Source organism: Paramisgurnus dabryanus, chromosome 18 (genome assembly GCF_030506205.2).
Source record: "Paramisgurnus dabryanus chromosome 18, PD_genome_1.1, whole genome shotgun sequence".
NCBI lineage: Eukaryota > Metazoa > Chordata > Actinopteri > Cypriniformes > Cobitidae > Paramisgurnus > Paramisgurnus dabryanus.
The window spans coordinates 15604554-15618207 of NC_133354.1; the positions used below are offsets into that span (position 1 = coordinate 15604554).

Below are 13654 nucleotides of genomic sequence, written 5' to 3' on the forward strand. Positions count from 1 at the left end.
CTGACACGTCAGGCTGTTATTTAAGGTCAGAGACGAGCGGCGAAAAAGCCTTTCTGGAGAAAATGGGATTTATTTCCAGCGTCTCATATTCAGAGACAGTAATGGAGAATGTTCCTCGAGATGCCTCATCTGCTCAGCCGCGCGGGGATGGCGCAGAGCTAGTTTGACTGGGGAGGGCGATATTTGCGCTGTCACAAGCCATCACAGCGCTGTGGCCTTTCGTTAAATGACATGTCACTTCAGCCTGCTATCTTCATTCCATCCACCTCCACCCAGAAGGTGCTGATGTTTGATGAAATGACAGGTGGAAAAGCAAACACAAAGACAGTACCCAAATCCTGACTTAAACAACCTACAGAGTGCTTCACACCCGTCACGTCTCAAATTCGTCTCCAGTGTTGTGCATAAAACATCAAAGCATCAATTAGTATGTTACTGGTGCATTTCAGAAATGAGGCCTGAGGCATGATGTTAGTTTGTTAGTTTATGCAGAAATGAACATTTTATGGGTTTCTTTAGGCTAGTTTATATCTTTAGGTTACAGATCTCAACACACAAGTCATCCTAAACCTTTTAGTGCATATATATGCATTTAAAATATAAAGTCATTTTTTGTCCAATCAAATGCTTTCTAGAGTGAGAATGTCCTGATGGTCAATTTGAAAAAATAAGTTTGCATCTGTTAACATTAGTCAATGCATTAGCTAAGATGAAATAACAATAAGAGATGTAGTATGAACTATGCAGACACGTAATAAATGTTACTGATAGTTAATCCTAATCTAACAGCCTATTACACAGCCCGTTGGAATGCTTGATTCTGATTGGCCAGTCGCAACATTTGCAAGTTTGTTATTCCCAGATGCTCAAAACTAATAACACAGGGTATCCCAGATTCTGCAAATCATTTTGGCAGGTACAGTTTAATATTATACAACAACTAAATATAAATATATGTCTTTTAATAACATATACAACACTATATTTACAAATTATTAAACCATACGTCGTGTTCGTGACTATTCAGTCTATATAGTCTTGTCTTCTTGCAAAAGGTCTGCATTCGTTAAAAATTAGCAAATTAAATATTTCAAATCAATATTTACATTTTCTTTACCTTACTTATGAGGTAAATAGCTGTGTAACAAGCATAATAACGTAGAGGCAGATGGTTTTTATCGTGAAATAAAAACACCCAGGGCTTATTTCTACGATAACAACCGGCTGCCTTTACATTATCCTTTACTTAAAAAATGTCACAGTTGCAGCTTTTAATAATAAAAATTATGCATTACTAAATGTTAACTAATCCATTTACTAATGTTAACAAATACAACCTTACAGTAAAGAAAACTATTTGTTTATCGATTTCTTTGAAATTTTAAGTGAATAGAAATTGATGGAATTGGCATAGTTTGTGGCTGTATACATATACAGATATCCGGTAAAGTTAATGAGCTGATCTGAGACCTGTATGTGAGCGGAGATGGCGCTTGAGTGCGGTGTGGCTGGGAAAAGTGCGGTTGCACTCGCTGCAGATGTAGCTGCGCACGCCTGCGTGGACCTCCATGTGCTGCTGCAGAGCCGTCTGCGTCTGGAACCGTTTCCCACACAGCAAACAGAAGATGGCCATATCTGATCCTAAAAAACAGAGATCTACGTTAGCAGGGGTGTATGATAATAATTTACAGTACTGCATGGTAAAGCTTTTAATTTTTTTTAAATATAAAACGGATTTCTTATATTCTAACATAACAACAAGTAAACCATTTATAGGCTTATTTCCCTGAGAAGTGTAAACACAATGCGGATCAAAATATTGCTGTTTGTTGACACATGCTGGCTAAAGCATGAATTTGGGGTGGGGCTATCTGTTTGTCCAAGTAATGGAAGACGGTGGAACGTTAGTAAACTTTGGGAAAAAAACTGGAACTGAAATGAATTATTCAGAAAATTCACAAGTGTCTCAGTGGATCAATATGAGAATCTAATTCAGTATTACAGGCTTAAAGATGTATATATAAGCTGATGCCACAAGAGGTCAGTTGAGAGATAAAAGCCTAATGACAAAAAAAACAAGAGCACAGAGAAAGGCGAAAAATAAATATCGGTAAATCACTGAAACCTTACCAATAAATAAGCAATACCACACATTGTTAAGATAAAGGCACAAAGTGAGCAATCTTTTGCTCTTTTTCTTCTCCACTCATAAACACAGTCGCACTTCACACTTTTTTCAATTATCAAGCTCTAGAAAACTCAAGGGAAAGTAGGAGTGTTTTAAGATTCGCTTCTATTTCAAAAGTCGATAACACATCTTTGGGGCAAAGCTGCCACTAATTTAAAAATCTATGAGGAGCCCCAGTCTCATGTTCATAAAGCTCGATCAATCAGCGTTTGCTGAAAAAAGCGATTGACAGCACACAAGGAGGAGCTATAGGTGAAGGAGTGAAACGAATGGTCCTGTTCTTAAATCTCGGACGGTACGTCTGAACTGCTGCTTCACTGCAAATAAATACTGACAAGTCTTCCTTCTGGCTTTCAGTGTCCAAACATCTCCCTCTCCGTTCACTGTGAGCTTTTCTACAGCTGTCTTCATCATTAATGGCTCTGCACATCTCTTGGTTTATCGATGAAAAGGAGGCTGATTGTGGCAGGAACTTCCAAGGAATTCTGGGATTGTGACCAGCAGCATTTTAGAAAAAAAAAAACAAGTAGGACCTTGTACTGCTGCGTGCCCTACAATCAAAATAAACAAGGACTCACAATTTTTGGGGGTGGGTTTAGATGAAAGATGTGCTTTGAGAAGGAAGGGGGTGGGAAGGAAAAGCTCTGTGGTATGCAAGAGGTTAGGTGGACTCTGACCCAAAGAGCTCAGAGGTGTGGAAAAAGACGGACAGAAAGACTAAAGCCGGAGATATACTAGGGCCGTCCGCGTACACGCGCCATCCGCATGACATCATTTTCATCATCCGGAGGGTCCACGGTCGTCTGCGCGAAAGTTTGAGACATCACGAGTACAATAGTGAAAATACTGAGACAGGACACTCACCTACAAACAATTACACAAAGGCAATAGACAGTGCTCGCACAAACACCATCGTCTTTTCTTCTTTTATTTTCACTTCTTCCAAGAACAGAAAGCTGTGGGGCATTTTCGTCACCATGCTGTTTTATTCCTGTTCTTTGTTTTCTTGTTATTCTTGTTTATATATAAATGTCGCGAATCAGTGCTGCCTTGATGATATAATTTGAATGAGAAATAATTTGTATTGCATACGTGTCGAAAACGTCCATTAAGGAAAATTTGAAAGGTTTGAGCAACATCAGAAGTGTCGCTTCGTCCGTGCTCTTAAATTCTACATTAAAGGTTAGAAAGGTTTTATGAGGATAACCACTCTTAACTAGTTTCCCCTTAAAAAAAACAATCAGTGATCCTAATAAAAGTAGTGCAGTATTTAGAAATGTGTTGTATGCGAGCTCAGTGTTGTATTTGTAAACAATTCACGTCGTTCATATCCACGGTCCGTATTTTGTTGTTTTCACGTCTGTGGTAAACTCTGACAGTCGCGAAGTTGCTCATGACCAAACAACATTGCATGAGGCGACGTCAAACCAATGGCATTTTAAACAACAGTACTTTTAGCACATAAGGCTTCACATAGGGCGTGCTAAGGACGTCGGCAATTCGGCAAGTAGGTGGTAAGATGTTTAAAACAACTTTGGTGAAGAAATGTGGACGTAAACTTCAGGTGTGCTCGACTTTCAAGCAGTGTGTGTGTGGAAACGTCCATAAACATACACGTCTGGGGTAAACGCGTCATCTGTTTTAAAACATTATGATTGGCCCGAAGCTGTCAGCGCGGTCTGACGTCGTCCGTTCTAAATACCGGTAATCCTATATTTTTCATTCACACATAGCGCTTACCGGTAAATTACTGGTAATCTTACAACCTGTCTTACTGGTAAATTGGGAGCACTGATTTACCGAAAGGTTCTGTTCACACATGATCTGTTAACTGCAAATTACCAGTAAATTACCTGTAAAGACTGTATGTGTGAAAGGGACTAATGACATGTTTTTCATAGCTTCTCTATGCGTTTTAAAAGCGAGGGATGAGCAGTGGACTGAGCCGTTGGTTGCAATTCGCAACCTCACCACTAGATGGCGCTATAATTTGCATTTTTAAAGTAGTTTATTTATATAACAAGCAAAATAAACAACACGTACATTACCTAGGAAACCAAAACATTTGTTATTTTTGACGAGGTATTTGTTCAAGAGTTCAGTTTACTGGTCAGACCATTAAACAAATTGAACCCGGAAGTTCCGACCACACGCTTAACCGCGACAACGCACGTGTGTCCGATGAAACAGTTTATGTTTGAACCTGTAGGCATATGTACGTAAAGCATGAATGACCCTGTGCCTATATAGTTTTGTGTATGATTAAGTGATTTTTAGCCTCAATTCAATCGCATAAATGCAGGTCAATTTTTTTGTAAGGATATTGCTTGATGTTTTGATACAAGAAATCCCAAAGGTGGATTAAGCTCCAATTAAACACTTCATGTAATTCAAACTGGAGTTATGGCTTTGAGTGCACGTCTGTTTGTTTAAAGCCATCGAATGTATACTGCATGCTATCGTAGTACCAAAAGCAGACACAATTATATTTTTAGCAAATGTACACATTTCAATTTACAGTATGTCTTCTGAAAAAACCGAAAAAAATTATTAATGAATGACTAAACTACAAATGAAGAGTTTTGATTTTTTAATTTTTCAGAAATCTCGTTTTTGGTTGGGCATTCTGATAAATATCAATTCAACTGCAGTTGGTTTGTTTTGATTCAAAGTAGCACCATAAAACAAAATAATAACATGATAACATAATAATAAACATGTTTTGAAAAAATGTAAAAAAACGGATTTATCTCGTTTTGCAACGAAACTCTTCAAATCATGTTTATTAAAAGGCCCTTTAATATATCTACATTTACATTTAGACATTTAGCAGATTCTGCCCAACAGGGAATTTTTCAGGATCCTTAACATATAAACATATAAGCTTCCTATCCTGCTATCTTTACTGATTTTTATGTTTGAACCTTTAACACAGAATATTTCTCAGGTGTTAGGAACACTTGCATTGAAGAAAGAAAACTATTTTGGGAAGAGGAGAAGGGCAGGGGGGCACGTGCAGTAAAGAGAAGTTCAGTGTCCATGTGATTGGTGTTAGCTGGAATTAAGTGTTCCTCACTGTGAAGTAAAGAGTGTCAGAAGTAAATGGTCTGGGTAAGAGAAACTCTTCTGTGAGCTACTGAAGGATAAGGCAGAGAAAAAGAACGAGAGACAGAAAGAGAGAGAGAGAGAGACAGAAGTGGCTGACCCAGTCGCCTCTATTACAGTGCAAAATTGAGTTGGACAAAGTGACATCTGGATAGAGAACTGCTTTGGCTGCCTGCTGTAGACTTTTGGCATAATTTACCTCTCTCCCGTGTCTATTTATAAGGGCCTCTTGGCTCTATCGTAGTGTTAAGTTAATGGCCCTGAAGAGGCATTGGCCGTTACTTAACAGCGGCTGTGCTGCCCCGGTTAGGTGATGGGGATGTCCTGCTTGTGTTTATTACTTCAAAATGTGAAGGCCTGCGCTACATGCTAGTAGTTCATCAGATTATATTAGGACATCCCAATTTTAGACGGCATTCGATTGGGCAAAAATCCATTTAGTGCAAGATGAGCCAACAATGAGTCGTCAACTTTTATTAGTGCAATAACATACAGATGGCTTTAAAGCTATTAGACATGGACTAAAAGCCACAGAAGTCTTATTCCGATTTCAGTGGATCTTTACGCAATTCGGTACAAACGCAATACTGGAGATTGTACTCAAACAAATTGAAACGGGGCTGTGATTAAAACTTAATGTGAGAGTTTGATGTCGCAACTGCGTTTTCCGCAGGGCCGACGCCTGCGTGGAGAAACCTCATATTGAGCGTGCGTGCCGTTCTAAGCTGTTGAGAACAAAGTCAATTAGTTTGCTTTTCAATTCGCTAGTGTTGATGGAAAACAAACTCCTGCTGCTTTGTCTGTCAGCGCCGTGTCGAGGTGTGTGATGTCACCTGTCGCTCAACGCAGAGCTCGCCGCTATGACAAAGCATGTGTGGTTATGCGTATTATAGTTTTCTGATTTGCTTCATGTTTGCAGCTCAATTGGAAATGCAGTGCAGTTGCAACTCAAAGTTCATGGGTTCGATTCCTATGGAGCACTCCTATTGATAAAATGTGTAGTGTGGACTCACTGTAAGTGGCTTTTGAATTATGCACCTGACAAATGCATAAATGCATCACACACATTTAAGTTTTGAGAAAGTGTAGCATGCACATATTATTTTTCTGCACCTTGAAGTCAATGTCAAAGGTTGAAATTTGAGACTGGATTTCACAGACAGGGTCACAAACAGTTATTGGCCAACAAGCAAAATACTTGACCGTGATCACAGAATGTCACAACTGACCAATCAGAATCAAGTATTCCAGGAAGCAGCGTATATGTAAATATAAAAAGTATTAACAGACACCCACAAAGAGAACCAGACAACTAGATTAGATGTGTCTGAATAGCACATAGGTTTACGAGTCATACCGTCAAAACCAATGAAGTGGTGTATATATATATACACACACTAAGACTGTATGGTATGTGTAAAGCTTATGAGAGAAGTTTCGGGTGGGGTGTTGAATGGGGTGCAGCTGTTTAGGGTAAGTGGGGGTAGGGCCACTGGGCGCTCTGGGGCAAGGAGGCCCTGGCAGCCCCGCAGAGTCTGGGGACAATGGGTGCACGCTGAGGCTCAGGAGGGCGTGACAATATGGTCAGACTGGTGCCAAAACTATACACCCCTTTCACATACATGGGGGTGTGTGTGCGCTCTCAAAGAAAGCCCAAATATTTAGTCCCACAATTAGTATAATGTGCAAAACAGAGAACTTTGGCTCAGTGTGAAACGGGGCCATCAAGAGAAATTTACCATTTCCCACTGCGCTCGCAAGCAAGCATATCTGTGTATAGCACGGCATACTGAGAGCATTAGTCACGAAAACCCCTTTGAGCAGGGTAATGATTTTCATGGGGACTGCATCTTAATTATAATTGGAATGTATAAATGTGAACATTATAGGGACTTTATTACCAAAGGGCTGCTTTTTCCTCCATTCCGCATGCAGGTTTGAAGGGTAAAGTCAAATCTAAGGGCTTTCTGACCCATTCATTTCCACGGTAACGTGATGCTCAGTGAAAATCAAACAACAAGGGGTCTTGCACTAACACGAGGACAGGCATAAACGATCGGAGATGGGAGCGCGTACGAGAATGAGAGATAACTCTCGCCTCATTCATCCATCTCTTCTCTGGCTTTTGTTCTCAAACATGGCTGCAGTAATACTATCTAGCAGCCTGTTCAATTGTATTCATGGAAAGAATGTGACAATTAGTATATCCTTCCTCTACTTTCTCTATTTCCCACTTCATTTGTAATAAATAAGGTTTATTATACAGAGTTCATGTCTGGGGAAATAGAGAAAACAGTGTAATTACAAATATATGTTTATAATCAGATTTACTTTTGCATTCAATTTAACATCGCTTAATGCATTTCATTTCATTTTTTAAAAGGGGCCATGGCATGAAAATTTGACTTTTTTGAATTTTTCCATGTTTAAGTGTTATGATTGGGTCCCCAGTGCTTCTATCAACCTAGAAAATGTCAAAAAGATCAACCCAGTTGATTTTTTCAAGCACATGAAAAAATAGGTCGTTGAAATTTTGCTCTCCTTATGATGTCATAAGGAGCTCTTATTATAATAATACCACCCCTTAATCTGCACTATCCAACAACAGCACTGCCATTTAGTGCAGTGAAAATAATTTGCAGCACAATTGAATTCAATTGCAACAAACCACCATCATTGTGATCAGTGTTTGCACTTCATCAGCTCATTTGCATTTTAAAGGACACACCCAAAATGGAAAATTTTTGCACACACCTACAAAGTAGCAATTTTAACATGCTATAATAAATTATTTATATGCTATTTTGGGCTAAAACTTCACATATGTCCTCTGGGGACACCAAAGATTTATTTGACATCTTAAAAAAGTCTTGTGCCAAGGCCCCTTTAAAACATTCATTTATTAGCAGACTTGCCAACCTTGGATATGAGTGCACATTATTAAGTGTGAGATCCCACCAGCGAAATGATGGCCTATGGTACATGGTAAAATCATGGTAACTTTTCGTAAGCACTCATTCATAAATGATGCTCATTTACAAATCAGAAGTAATGTTAGGTTATCTTGCAGTCAAGTGCAAGTTATGAAAGTACAACACAGTCTCACACCCATGGCGTCAATATTTGACGACACTTGACCATGCGTCAATATGTTGACGCGGAGGGTATACCTTTCGCGTCACTTTTTGACGAACTGGGGACTTCAATACTATTAGGTACGCGAAATTAAACAGTTGTCAACTGACATTGGGGTTAGGGATAGGTTTGGGTAGGGATGTCATTATGTAAATCTAACCCTAAACCGACGCGAAAATGGTAGAAAATGGTAAGAAAACAGGAAAGAGAATTTCGCGTACCTGATAGTATTGAAGTCCCCAGTTCGTCAAAAAGTGACGCGAAAGGTATACCCTCCGCGTCAACATATTGACGCATGGTCAAGTGTCGTCAAATATTGACGCCATGGGGTGAGACTGGGTTGGAAAGTACCCCGCGAGACCGTCGACTTCATAGGATTAAGCCAATTCAATATTTCAACTTGCCACATCCACCCCAACCAGTTTACCCTTAGGGGTCAGACGTCTTGACTCTCAGTTTAAAAGAATCGACAGAAAGTGGTCACATGGGGTTTTGTGGTTCCATCGATTGCAGAGTCTTGTTATTGATAGGACATACGACTTGTCAATCATCCCCATTTTTTATGAGTACCTGCTAAGCAAAATGAGTACCTGCTACGCAAAATGCGTACAGGTCGGCAGGTCTGTATTTGTGACCTTGCCTGTGAAAACCCTGCTAAGGACATTTTTGTTATTTATGGTTTTCTACATAAAATCATGATACACAATGTAAAAAACATTATATGAAAATATAACCTTGATATATTTAACATTAACGGAGTAAGATTTTGTCAAAGATTAAAATCAAAATGAGATCAATCATTAAAATTAACCTTTGCTGCACTAATCTCATTATTGCATTATGAGACTTTATCCTGAATTTCACAGACATTTGCCACAAACACTTGAAGACTACGTATATATCAAGGGTGCCGTAGACATGCTAGACGGCATGTGCCATAATTAAACAGCCATTTGTTTTAAACACGGCAGCAGAAGTAGTGTCTGGTTCCCAGACTGAAGGTGAGACAACAAGAAAGAGAGAATCGTGTAGCGAGTGTGAGAGATAAAGAGATGTTACATGACTGTTTTATGACAAAGTGCTAAAGGCTGCTGGGAAGTCAACAGGTACAAGCTGTTCCAGCGGTCTGTGTGTGTGTGTGATGCTATATGTCTGCAGCCTTCTCTGGCCGGGGTATTCACGAACTCGGTCGCTCGCTTACACTGACACCTAATGAGCCCAGACTACAGGAGAACTGCATATCCATGTAATCCAGGAGAGTGGCTGGGCATAATGTGGCATTAGAAGAGCCCAAGGCGTTTTTGGGAGGGGGTAGCGACTGACAGCTTTGGTCTGGAATACAGAGCGTGTGACAGCACAGAGCGCAGCCTTAATGCATTCAAAACGCCTCTGTGCCTCTGACAAGAAAAGCAAAGAGCTTCAATGAATTGTTTATTGATCTAACAGGAGGAGAGACGGTGAGACGCGACGCAGCGAAAGAGAGAAAGAAAGAGCGAGGCAGAAACAAAATAACATTTTGTGTGTTCATATCAAGCTGTCATTGGTCTCCGAAGGTCTGCCTTACAAATACACGACGCCCCGACAGAAGGATGTGTAAAATACGCTATTTGATTTAACGGGTTTTCATCTCAAGTGGTGGCTTTTTAAAATGAGAATTACAAATGGCGGCCTGCATTTAAAAGCCTTAACCTGATGCTTTGAAGGAAAAGAATGGGGACAGCATCAACCTCGGTTTAACCGCCGACAAGATTAGTTCTCATTCAGGAGCTGGTACCTTTCCAGACTTCGCACCAATAATAGTTAGAGATAATTCACTTTTGTGCCGTGTGGCCACAGGCTCGGCGCCGTGAGATGCTGCATTCTCAGATAGATTAATGCCACCAGATGTCATTGTAGAAGCCATATTAATTACCTCAAGATAATGTCATGAAACCATATGGTTTCTCCAGTGTCCATTTAGACAGAGAAAATGTCTTCATCACTCACAGACCCACATGGAAGAAATTGGCCCTATTGACTTTGACAGGTGTTGGAGGCAGATTCTTCATAATTAAGTAAGCTTTCAACACTAGACCGACGTGACTGCAAAGAGGATTCGGTAAAAGTAAGCGTGTTTTATGACGGTCATGAAAGCTCAAATAAGTCTCCCACTTATAGGTTACAGTCAAAATGTCAATTTACAGAAAAAAATAATTTTAACTCATCCCACATTTAAATATATAGTTTGATATTTAGGCATTTCACAGTGCATTCAAGCTATACCTTTAATTAGGAATGCACTGATATATCGGCCAATAATCCCCCCCCCACTATCGGACATATTGTGATTGTTTAAAATTAGCTATTGATCAGTGCAGATTATACACTCAAATTTTTTTTTCACTTTTGCCAATTTTACTTAATCCTTTCATGTTGTGATACTTAAAAAAAATAAATTTAACAATGTAAACTTAATTTAATGTAGTTCATTCAACAAAAATGCGTGTCTTGTCAGCTTTACTTAAAACGTATTTGTTCAGCCAACATAACATTGTTGCATAAACATAACAGATTAATAAAACCAATACAGCATCTCATTGGCTGAGGATTTTGCAGTTTATTAATTAGGATTAATAAAACCAATACAGCATCTCAATAAACTTAATTTTTATTTGTTGACTCTACTAAGGTTTGTTGAGTTTACTTAAACTTCTTTTGTAAAATGAACAAAAATATTGTTTGATGAGATTACTTAAACAAATTGCGTGGACCCTGTTGACATAATATTTTTAATTAAACCAAAAATTTTATTTTTTCGAGTGTATCCTGGCAATCAATTATCTTAGAAAAACACATCAGTACATATGCTGTGTGATAATTTTGAATGTAGTCACAGTTTGAATTTGTATGGTCTGCACTACTTTTATTTCAAAACATAATTTAAACCAAGGACTAAAAAGCAAAACTATCGGTATTTCATTGTCAATTAAACCCATCAACTTGGTGTTGCAAGCACCATTCCCTACCAGTTGAGCTGCAGGAGTGCAAGAACAACGACAACCTAGAAACAACTAAACAATAAGTGCATTAACAAATTACACTCATCATATTTTGGCTTTAAACTCTCTCGAACACTGGTCTGGTTTATTTTTAAACGTATGCTAAATTTATATCCTCATGGTTTTATCATTGTTATATCACAAACGCCGTCTATAGAGATAAACAGGCCCCGAACCCATAACAATCCAGCTTAGGACTTATCATACTTATTTGTCATACAAATCATATTTCATGAGAACACATTGTGCCCTTGACTTTATGTACATACATCATGTTTCATTACACGAGAGCTGCTATGTTATTTGAATCATCCGTGCTGACCTGACGGCTGAAGTGATAAAAGATCATAAACACCGTATCACTGGAGGGATAAGTAGTGCGAAAAATTTACGACCGGACCAACCCCTGCGTTAAGTCCACAAAAGACGCGGCGTCCCTTTAAGAGAGCAGAATTTACAGTGCACGGCTGGCCCTCGCCTCGGATGAGGATCGTTTACAAAGCAGAGGACCGTGCTTGCTTTTCCCCCTATCCCACAAATCCGATTTAATCAGACAACCCTTGCAGTGCGGCTCCCAGTAAGAAAAAGGATAATTAGTAAACAGGCAGCCTCTCCTCTGCTTCATTGGCATTCGAACGGGGTGAGTGTCGCATTTAAAATGCAGTCTGATGAAGTCTACAAAATCAAACCATTTGTTACTCCTATTGAGGAGGCTTCAGGCCACTGGCAATTAAATTGGAATTAGTGCAGGGAATGAGATACGGACGATTCATACCAAGGAGGCGAGAGGATCTGGAGGATGTCTGGAGCTCACTCAAGTTTACAGTGCTGATGAGTTTCATAATAACTAAAGCCTCTCCGCTTCTCCGAAGCAGAGGGGACATGTTTGGAGATCTGGATTTGTCTGACTGTTGCATGCAGAGTTTTCCTTACATCCACGCAAATCCTATTTGGTTTCGAATCAAATTTTTGGGATTTGGATAAAAGGGTCTGCTAAACGAATAAATGTAAATGATTGACTGTTCACACTCTCAATTTGCATACGATTAAATCAGGTCTGTTTGTTCAGACAGTGCCATCAATACCCAATGTATCTACATTGGTTACCATAGTAGCGACGGGTATTTTGCTAATGTCCATCTCGCCATGGGGCTGAACTCATTAGCGAATAGATCAACATGAACGTCTGAGGCATTACTGTACAATACATGAAGTGTCTCATGTAGATGGTACGTCACTTTGCACGTAACGTTATGAAAAGCTCATCCTGGATTACTGACCATCCAGAGTGAAACGACAAAATGTGTTCATAAAATTTTAACCCACATATGGATCTGCATCTGGTTTGTAAAAATCTGTTTAGCAGTTTGTGGTCTGAACCACCACAGTATAAATAAATAAAAAAGGTTGGTCTGAACAAAGACATTACGTAGACTGTATACTCGAACACAGTTGCTATGTGCCGCCTGTTTATGAATATAGCGATCGATAAGTAACAGTCACGACATCGATATGCAACCAAAGTGATTTTTGTACACGCGCGCAATTTACTCATTGCGGGCCACGTTTGACAATACGTTTGTATTGACGTGCGATTCAGATGCAATTTCCCTCCGTGTGTACATGAGCCGGTGTCTGTACATCTGTGGTTTTCTACCGAGGACAGCCCTGGCTACGCTATGCATGTTATTTTGAATGAATAAAGGGGAGAGAGATGCCATTTACTTTCCACAGTTGATTGGGCACAATGGAGATGAGGTTACCAGTGGGAGCTTGCATGTGTGTGTGTGTGTGCTGGCGAGGGTGGTGGAGATGGGAGATAAATGATCTGCAAATGAGAAGGAACAGCTTCTGCAGTACAGCTGGCTTCCGAATTGCTCGCTCGCTCGCTTGGCCGTGGCAACCGGGCGAACGGTTGCCAGGGGTGTCAGTTCAGTGTCCCTCATTCGCCACATGTGAGCGTTTCACGGGGTTGTGATTTTGCATTGTGGCCAGTAGGGGTCGCTCTGCTCTATGGACCGCAGTTGCTTTCATTCAAGACATGAATGTATGAAGATGTTATGGGAATGGAATACTTTTACAAAAATTCAATTTAAAAAAAAAAAATATCTCCATACATAATGCATAAATGCACAACGTGGTGGATAAATAGATCTAGCACAAAAAAAACACAGTTGAATTCTAATGA

At 39.6% G+C, this 13654-nt stretch overlaps 1 protein-coding gene across 2 annotated transcripts in view; it reads right to left on the bottom strand.

Annotated features, from left to right (window-relative positions):
* zbtb16a (zinc finger and BTB domain containing 16a) overlaps positions 1–13654 on the bottom strand; it is a 117882-nt gene that overhangs the window by 13124 nt on the left and 91104 nt on the right. For both annotated transcript variants that reach the window (XM_065286934.2, XM_065286933.2), the window contains exon 5: positions 1471–1641. In XM_065286934.2, coding sequence (XP_065143006.1) covers positions 1471–1641 — 171 coding nt within the window. The remainder of the gene's footprint in view (positions 1–1470; positions 1642–13654) is intronic.